Genomic DNA, 9,559 nt, shown 5'->3' on the forward strand with positions numbered 1-9,559 from the left:
AAAGAAGACAGAGATATCCATCAATAATGGGAAGACAGCCCATGTTCATTGATTGGAAGACGTAATATTGTTACCACCCTAACGATACTTAACGCTGCTTCCCAAATTCATCTATGGATCAATGCAGTCCTTATCAAACTCCCCATGGCCTTTTCTCCTCCCCTGTGGAAATGGAAAAGCTGACCCTAAAATTGATATTGAAACATAAAGGACCCATAACAGCCAAAGGAGTCTTAAAAAGAACAAAGTTGGAGAACTCACACCTCTAGATTTCAAAACTTCCTGCAAAGCTATAGCAATCAACCCAGTGTTGTACTGGCAAACAGATAGACATATAGATCAATGGAGTAAAATTGAGAGTCTAGAAATAAAACTTCACATTGATAATCAATTGATTTTCAATAACGGTGCCAAGACAATTCAATGGGAAAAAGAATAGTCTTTTCAATAAATGGTGTGGAAACAACTGGATATCTATATTCAAAAGAATGAAATTGGACCTTTACCTCACACCATATGGAAAAATTAACTCAAAAATAGATCATGGACCTAAATGTAAGGATTAACACTATAAATATCTTAGAAGAAAACATGAGAGTAAATCTTCATGGTGTTGGATTAGGCAATGGTTTCTTAGATATGACACCAAAAACACAAATGACAAAAGAAAAAACATAAAATAAATTGGACTTCATCAAAATTAAAAAATTTTGTGTTGCAAAGGACACCACTATCAAGAAACTAAAAAGACAACCCACAGAATGAGAGAAAATATTTGCAGATCATCTATCTGATAAGGAACTTGTATCTACACTGTATAATAAACTCTGACAACTCAATAATAAAAGACAAATAACCCAGTTTAAAAATGGGCAAAGATCAGAGTAGATATTTTACCAAAGAAGATATATAAATGGTTAGTAAGCACATCAAAAGATGTTCACCATCACTAGTCATTAGGGAGATGAAATAAAAACCACAATGAGATACCACTTCACACTCACTGGGATGACTAAAATAAGCGCATATTTAATAAATATAGCAATCAATCCAAAAAATAAAATAACAAGTGTTGGTGAGGATGTGGAGAAATTGGAACCCTCATACTTTGCTGGTGGGCATGTAAAATGGTGCAGCTGCTTTAAAAACAAAGATAGTTTGGAAATTCCTCAGATAGTTAGACGTAGAGTTATCATATGATCCAGTAATTTACACCAAGAGAATTAAAAACAAATGTTCACACAAAATTTTGCAGGAATGTTTATAACAGCATTATTAATGATAGCCAAGGAGCAGAAACAACCCTAGTACCTATCAACTGATGAATGCATAAACAGAGTGTGGCATATCCATACGTGGAATGTTTTCAACCGTAAAAAGGAGTGAAATGCTAATGATATATGCTACAACATGGGTGAACTCTGGAAACATTATGATAAATGAAAGAAGCCATGAGGACCACATATTGTATGATTCCATTTCTATGAAAAGTCCAGAATAAGCAAATACATGGAGACAGAAAATAGATGAGTGGTTCTTAGACCTGGGGGGAGGAGGAATAGGGAATGACTGCCAGGGACTGGAGAGTTGCTTTTTGGAGTAGTGAAAACACTGAAATTTGATAGCGGTGATGAAGGGGCAACTTTGCAAATGTCCTAATAATGACTGAATTATACACTTTAAAATTGTGATTTTATGGTATGTGAATTGTATCTCAATAAAGCTGTTATTTTGAGAACATCTCATTTGTTGGGTTAAGTTTTCTAGGAATTTCTAATTTCCTAGGAAATTCACCCCCTTCCCCTTACATTGGAGGGGCGGGAGGAGATGCCTTTGCTTGAGAAAGCAGAGCTGTGACAGGGGAGGAGGTGGTGGGAACTGCAAGGAGCCACAGAAACCCAGAGAGAGGGAGGGACAATGATCGTAACATGGTTTGGGGAGAGCTTTACACGTTTGAAAGCTTTTCTTAACATTTGAAAAATTTTCTTGGCCATCATTTTATTTAATCCTCACGGCAACACTCATTAGACAAGCGGGGGAACTGAGGCTCATGGAGAGGCAGTGTATCATCCAGTGTCACATAGTATCAGAGCCCTCACTCCTTCTTCCCCTACAATGGGCGAGAGTGAGGGATCCCTCCACCTGGGATGGGGCGGGGCCCTGGGGACGCACCGAAAGCACAGAGGACCAGGACACCTGTCTTTTCCATGAGCTTCTGGAAGAGCAGCTTGCATCTGGAAGACAGAGAAGCAGTGGTCAAGGTGAGGCAGGGCTTTGAACAGGCTGGTCCTGGTCTGGCCCTCACCCCTTTCTCACCCTGAGGAGCAGGTCCTTCTCTGGGCAGTGACACCCTCTCCAAGATGCTGGCCATGTTCGATGGCTCTACAGCATCACAGGGGGAAAAGAACTCTTATCCCAGCATTTGGGGCCATCAGAGATCAACTCACAGTGGTCACCTGGGTCTTTATCACTCCCTTTCTCCATCTACTGACTGCTTGTTCCCTCCCGTCTTCCCTCCTGGTGAACACATTCCTCAGGGTTCAGCTCGAATGTCCCCTCCTCTTATAACCTCCAGAGTCACACTTCCCACACTCCCAGCTTGGCACTGGTTTTGGTGTCTGCCTTTCCTACCCAACTGGGAGCTCATGAGTGGTGGGGCCAAGGCTGAGCCCAGAGGAGGCATTAAGGAAGTGTTTAGTGCATAAACTTCAAGTGAACGAATGAGGTGGAAGGCGCTGCAAGAATTCAGAGGAGCTTGCAGGGGCAGGAAAGGTAGCGGGAAGGAAGGGATGGGCATTCCAGGCGGGAAGAACGGCACGTGCAAAGGTGCGGAGGTGGGAATAGCAATAGTGGGTCCAGGGAGTGAGAACCCTAGCCTCGCTGGCCCAACGGGTTCACAGCAGGAAGCAGAATGAGGGCAGCTCAGAAAGAAAGGGTGTGGCAGGGTTTCAGAGGGCTGCAGGCTGAGCTGCTGGAGCAGTGGGGAGCCATAGTAGGTTTCGGGGTGAGGGGAACCTGATAAAAGCCAGGTTTGGGATAGCTCATCTGGTCTGGAGATCAAAGGGAGGTTCAAACCAGTGAGGGGGCTGCCATAGTCACCAGCTGCATGCCCCCAGCCTCCATCGCCCTTCCCCCACCTGCCCCTGCTCACCTGCAGTTGTTGAATAGAACTTGATGGGCCTGAGTCCTCAGGAAGCAGGCCATGCAGGTGATCCAGGCTGCAGAGAAGACAGGAGACCAGTGAGTAGCTGCACCCTTAGCCTGCAATGACTCATGGCTGTCCTGGGGCTGGGGTAGACCCCGGAGCTGGGAGACCTCCTCGACTTGCTAGTTGACCCCAGGGCAGCCCTGCTTTGCTTATGGGTAAGTGCCCCTTGGAATGAGTATGAGTCCTATAGGTGAGTACTGCTTGCAATGGGCAGTTATTGATACGCATACTTAATAGTGACACAGGAGCACAAAATGTCTGGGATGTGCGAATGTCCATTTCTAGACACCGGGAGCTTCTCAAGGACAGGGTCCTTGTTTGGTTCATCCTGGGTGCTCAGCATTGCCCAGCGGAGCTAGGCAAAAAGTAGGAAATCAGGATGGATGAGTAGGTAGGAGGATACAGAGATGGACCAAAGAGTAGGTAAGAGAATGGTTTAGAAGATGAATAGCTAGAGGATGGGAGAATGGGAGGAAGGATAGAAGAATGGATGGGTGGATGGCTCAGTGAATGGATGGATGAGTGAACTCATGGGCTACATGGATATTACAACAGATGGATACGTAAACAGATAGTTGGATAAATGACTTTGTGAATGAATAAATGGAGGGATGGATGGGTGAACATAGAAGTAGAAAACTGATCTTTAGGGTGTGATCAGAACCATGTCCCTGAAGAGAGGGTGAGTTGCATCAAACCAATTCCTATGACTTTCTCAGTGGCCTCCTGGCCCAGTGGCCAGGCTGGTAGCAGAGCAGGGGAGGGCTGGCAGTTAGCGTCTCCCCCAAATTGCAAGTTTCCCTCATACTCCGTCTCTCCAATCACCAAAGAGATCCCGGCTGGAATGGCACCTCGTCATCTCTGATGGGAAGACCTCCAAAGCTCAACCAATGGCTTCCTCCCTCCCCTGAGCCAGCACAGGCCTAACCCCTCTCCCCAGGTCAGCGTGGCCTGAAGCTGGGCCCTCTCCCAGGCCCACATTGATGTCCAAGGCGGCTCTTGAGTCTATACGTACACATACATCCCAGGATGCACTGACTCAAGCCTGGGGGTGGGCCATTGAGGCGGATTGGCAACAGGAAGGCATCACCTGCAGAAAACATAAAGCTGTCGTGTCACTGTCGTCCTCTGGGACGTGGTAGCTGCAGACACCTGGGGAGCACCCAGAGCTTGGTGAGAGTACCCCTGCCCCCTGCTCTGCTCCTTGGTGGGTGATCCTGGGTTGCCCACCTGACATCTCTGAGCCTAGGCCCCTTGCTGCCCACGAAGACCCCAGGGCTCCCTTTTTTCCCCTCCTTGCTCACGCGTGCTTAGCGAGGACTCCTCTGTCATCCTGCAGGCGTTCCGGCCGCGTTGGACGACCCTGGGGCTGACAAGATTCACAATGGCATTTTACGTGGTGTTCCCACATTTTGGATTGAGAAACTGAGTTGCACAAACGTTTGCCCAAGACCAGCAGCCTGCGAATCAGGGACAGACCTAGGTTTGGCTGACCCCAAATCCAGGTGCAATGCTGTGCTCCCAACACTTTGCCCAGTGCCTGGTACTCAATAGGTACTCAATAATCATGGCTGAAAGGGTGACTGCTCCACCACTTCCTGGCTAGAAGACTAGGAAAGCCACTGTCAGACCTCTCTGACCTCGGTTGCTGCATCTACAAAGTGCAGGTGGTGATCCCCGCTCACCTCCAAGGAGAGGGCAGAGGGGCAGCGTTCTGTAACCTGTAAAGGGCTAGGCAGCGGGAGGGGCTGCTGTCCTTACCTCCTGGACCTGGGATTTCTGCAGGGGTGGGTCGCATTGTCAGGCGGGTCACACGGGTCCCTCGGGCTCCTCAAGGGCCGTGGCATGGGTTTCCTTCTCTAGGACGGGGCAATGGTGGGGCTCTCTGAGAGCTGGCGAGGAGGAAGTAGCTGATAGTGCTGCCTCCTAGCGTTCTCTGGAAGGTGCCATGTGGAACCTGCTGGGTCAAGTGGAGCTGTTGGCACTGTGACCTCACAGAGCAGCTGTGTATGGGGGTGTTCTGCCCTGTCTCCAGCTCAGCCCTGGAACTTCCTCTCAGAGGAACCCATTCTGACCAACCTTAAAGTTGGAGAAATTGAGGCCTCAAGACAGGAAGGGCCATGCCAGGGTCTCAGGGTCTGGGCAGGGGTGAGCGCTGAGGCTCCAATATCCAGGCCATGCTTTTTCTTGCTCCAGACCCGCTCCTGCCCCGAGCTTCCCAGACTTGCCACCTTCCTTGGTTGTATTTGAATACATTTTAGAACGCGGGGCTTCTCACTGGGGGACATTTTGCATAACGCAAAAGAATGTATGTACGTTGTTGTTTTAATAAAGTTCACCTTTTACTGGGGAAAAACAAGAACATAACAGAGTGGAAACATCTGGTTATGTTTCTTTCTGTCAGCCCTGCCTGTGGAGAGCCTATTTGGAGTGTGAAGCTGAAATGAATTCACTTTTGCCCCCTGGTGGCAGTTGCTCAAATTGCAGGCTAAATACTTGTGAACTAAAGAAAGAATCCCTCCCAAAGGTCTGTGTACTAAAACCTGAACATGTGAATATGTTAGGTTACATAACAAAAGGGAACTCAAGCTTGCAGATGGGATTAAGGTTGCTAATAAGATGACTTTGAGGTGGGAGAATATCCTAGGTTATCCAGGTAGGCCCAACGTAATGACAAGGGTCTTTATAAGTGGAAGAAGGAGGCAGAAGAGGAGAGAGGTGGCAGCCTGAGGAACGCTCGGCCCAACTTGCTGGCTTTGAAGATGGAGGATGGGGCCATGAGCCAAGGAAACAGATCCTCTTTTAGAGCCCCTAGAAAGCAACAAAGACCCTGATTTTAGCCCAGGGAGATCCATTTTGGACTTCTGACCTCCAGAACTGAAAGATAATATTGGGTTGTCGGAAAAGTCATGACGTATTTTTGCCATGTTTTTCGTTGCAAAAATGCGTCATGACTTTTCCCACAACCCAATAATTCATTTTTTAAATCACTAAGTTTGTGGCAATTTGTTATAGCAGCTGTAGGAAACTAACACAGTACCCTCAAGAATATTTGATGAAGGGGAAGCCCTGAAATGCTGCCGCTACAATTGTTACAAGGGCCTTTCAATTGTACATTCACTTATTCATTCAACAGGTACTTATTAAGCACCTGGTATGTTCCAGGCATTGGCTGCAGAGGTGAGCAGAATGAGCTCTCATGCCTGGGACAAGGGGAAAGTGGCTGGCAGAACACCTGGCATGGTCCAGGTGCCACTGAACAGTGCTCTCACCATTACTGTAAGGAGGTGGGGCAGGTGAGAATCTCCCTCATTTGTGTCTACTGGCTGTCCCCCAGTGCTCCCTGTGCTGGAAATACCAAGGAAGAGGAAGCGTTCATGCAGAGAGCAAACACTGAGAGTGACTTCAGTCAATATTTGCACCCCTCTACACTGAGTCTGCTGTTTGCTTCAGCTATGGTGAGGGCCCGGAGGGCTGGTCTTAGGTAAGGGACAAACTGAGGCTAGCAGTAGGGTATTAGGGAGCACACAGCTGGCTCTTTTCATTCCCTTTGGCCTATAGAATAGGGCAGGGGAGCACTGGCTAGGAAGTCGGTCTGGTCCAGGTGAACTCTGGCCTCTCAGGGGAGAGCTTAATGGTATCTGTGGATTCTGTCAGCTCTGTGGGCTCTAGTGGGGACCTATTTCTGTCAGCTCTGTGGGCTCTAGTGGGGACCTGGCACAAGGTGGGCCTGGGTTCTGGGCATGGCATTTGGGCTGGTGTGGAGTTGCTAGGAGCCATGGAGGGCTCTGGAGTTGGGGAGGGCCCCAAGGTCCCTTGTGCCTGTACCCCAGGCGAGCCATACAGAGAAACGAAGGGGTCTTCCCAGCAGTTATTCCATCACCTCCCAAGCCCACAGGTACGTACACACACAAACACATATACACCCCCTAATACCTGGAAACAGTCACTATCCACATGTACACATATATACATGCACTTAACGCCATGTACACAGATGTGCAGACACACTCAGTATACCAAGCCCACATACACATACTGTGTGCAGAATTCCCCACATCTGCACGCATACAGGGTCATGTAAACAAGCATGTAACACAATAAACCAATATGTCAGTATGCCCATTTCATGTGCACACTCACACACAAACACACACTTGCCTCTGATGCCAGTAATTATGACCTCATGCACATGTATACACGACTATGCGCACACATATAAACACACACATAACCCTCATACACACACATATGTATAAACTCCTTTATGTTTGTGCACAGTTCTGTGGGCCCCATATGACCCAGGGAGAGCCTGGAGCTTGTAGTGTGGAAAGACATGATGGGCTAAATCAGGGGTCGGCAAACTGCGGCTCGCGAGCCACATGCGGCTCTTTGGGTGCGTACATGTGGCTCTGAAATAAAATTGAAAATGAAAGTAAAACTATCATAGTTTCATTTATAAAAATTTTGAAGGACATTATTCACATAATGGTGATTTCATTTGTTTTATGGCTCTCGAATAATTTTTAAATTGTTGTGAGGGACAGGGTTGGCTCTTCCGTCTCAAAAGTTTGCCGACCCTTGGGCTAAATCCATAGTGAGTGAAATGTGCATTTGGAGAGTGGGATATGCTGGGGTGTTAAGTAGCAGGAACTGGGTCATTCACACCCTCTTTGCTGCCCTTTGAGTTAGAGCTCAATGTCTGATGAGGATCAGGGCTCAGTCTATGAAAAGGGTGAGGGCTCAGTGTGTGACCAGGAGCAGGGCTCAGTCAGTCACTGGGGTTGAGGCTCAGGTAGCCTCCTGCTCCTCCTAAAACAGTCATGTTTCTGGGCCAGTGTGGAGGCACCAGGCCTGAGAGGTTACTGCAGCTGTCCCCCTGACTTTGGGTCTGGGATGAGGAGGGGACCCTCCTGGAAGCAGCTCTCCTTCCAGAAATCTTCTGGCCTTTGATGCCCCAAAACTGCCCAACCCCAGGGTCTTGCAGTGGTTGGCAGCTGGGCCTGGCTACGTGGCAGCCCCACTGCCCATGTGAGATGAGACACTGGCACAGGCCATGTTTGCAAGGAAAACACTTGCAACCACAAGCAAACCTGTCCCTCCCCACATCCCTTCCCGGTGGGCCCTGCACACCAGGGAGCCTCATAAAGCAGCTTCCACACCTGCTTAGGGCAGAGGAGGGCTTGGCTGGGTCTGGGAGTCCACCTGCTCCAGGAACCACCTGAGGTAGGACTGGGGACGGACTGGCCCTCCTCCAAAGAGGAACCTTGACTTCTCCATCTATTTAGTGGAGACCCTACCTCCAGCTCTCTTCTGCAGAACGGTGCATCCCTGGTCTTGCTGTGGGACTCTGGGAAGTGCTGCCCACCGGGACTCAGCCCATCCGAGCAGTGGCCCCTCATTCCCACTTAGCTCCCTCTCCCCCATTTGAACATAGATCTGACCAATCAGCTGGGCTGGGTCAGAGGGCTGTGAAGAGGCCCACTTTCTGGACATTCTTTACCTGGCACAGGATGAGATGAGGACAGGAGCCACCCCGGGTCCTCCCCTGTCTGGGTTCAGACAGCTGGACCCCAGGCTGGGGTGTCAAACTGGGCTGGATTTCCGGCATGTGGTGACACAGCCCTGGGTCTCAGGGTGGTGAGCCGGGGCGCTTTCCTTGGGACAGGAAGCTGCCTTCAGTCTCCCCATCTAAGAGTGTCACCAACCTCCTGCATGGCTTGGGTCCTGCACCAGCCCTAATTTGCTGTGTGGCCTTAGGCAAGACCATGTCTTCTCGGGGCCTTGGGGGCCATTTCCAGACCAGACCCCTCCATAGCTCCTGACGAAGCAGGCAGGGGAAGATGATTCTTCCCAATGCAGAGATGCAAAACTGGCGTGTGGGGCCTGGGGCAGGGCTGGGATCCACACTCAGGGCTTGTGACCTCCAGGCTGTGGATAGGAGGGCATTCTGGACAAGTTCTCTGATGCTTGTTCCCACCTCAGCCCACAGATCTTAAGGGGCAGTGGCTAAGACCACCATGGTTCGGGCATGCGGGCTGGGCCTGCTCTTGGCTCTGTTGCTGCCCCTGGTTGGCGCCTCCAAGCCGGTCACAGTGGTCAGACTCAACAAGGCCGTGCTGAGTTATGGTAAGAGACATGATGCGGGGCTGTCCCGTGTGTATCTGTGCATGAGTGTGTGCACGTGAGTCCATGTTTGCATGTGTGTGTACATTCCTAAGTGTGCATATTGTATCTGTGAACTGAAAAGACCCCTGAGGGCCCAGGTCTTATCTGGCACTGTGTCTCTGGCTCCCAGACAGTGCCTGACATAGTGCTGCTTAACAAATATTTGTTAAGTGAATTCATGGG

General features: G+C 49.3%; 2 protein-coding genes across 2 annotated transcripts in view; one reads left to right on the top strand and one right to left on the bottom strand.

The window, feature by feature from the left end:
- Positions 1 to 5,006, bottom strand: part of SUN5 (Sad1 and UNC84 domain containing 5) — an 18,773-nt gene extending 13,767 nt beyond the window's left edge. Inside the window, 4 exon segments of the mRNA XM_019645693.1 lie at positions 2,173 to 2,234; positions 3,152 to 3,218; positions 4,224 to 4,298; positions 4,970 to 5,006. Coding sequence (XP_019501238.1) covers positions 2,173 to 2,234; positions 3,152 to 3,218; positions 4,224 to 4,298; positions 4,970 to 5,006 — 241 coding nt within the window.
- A 4,222-nt stretch (positions 5,007 to 9,228) lies between these two features.
- BPIFB2 (BPI fold containing family B member 2) overlaps positions 9,229 to 9,559 on the top strand; it is a 17,202-nt gene continuing 16,871 nt past the window's right edge. Inside the window, exon 1 of the mRNA XM_019645694.1 lies at positions 9,229 to 9,337. Coding sequence (XP_019501239.1) covers positions 9,229 to 9,337 — 109 coding nt within the window. The remainder of the gene's footprint in view (positions 9,338 to 9,559) is intronic.

Source organism: Hipposideros armiger, unplaced genomic scaffold (genome assembly GCF_001890085.2).
Source record: "Hipposideros armiger isolate ML-2016 unplaced genomic scaffold, ASM189008v1 scaffold_94, whole genome shotgun sequence".
Classification (NCBI taxonomy): Eukaryota; Metazoa; Chordata; class Mammalia; order Chiroptera; family Hipposideridae; genus Hipposideros; species Hipposideros armiger.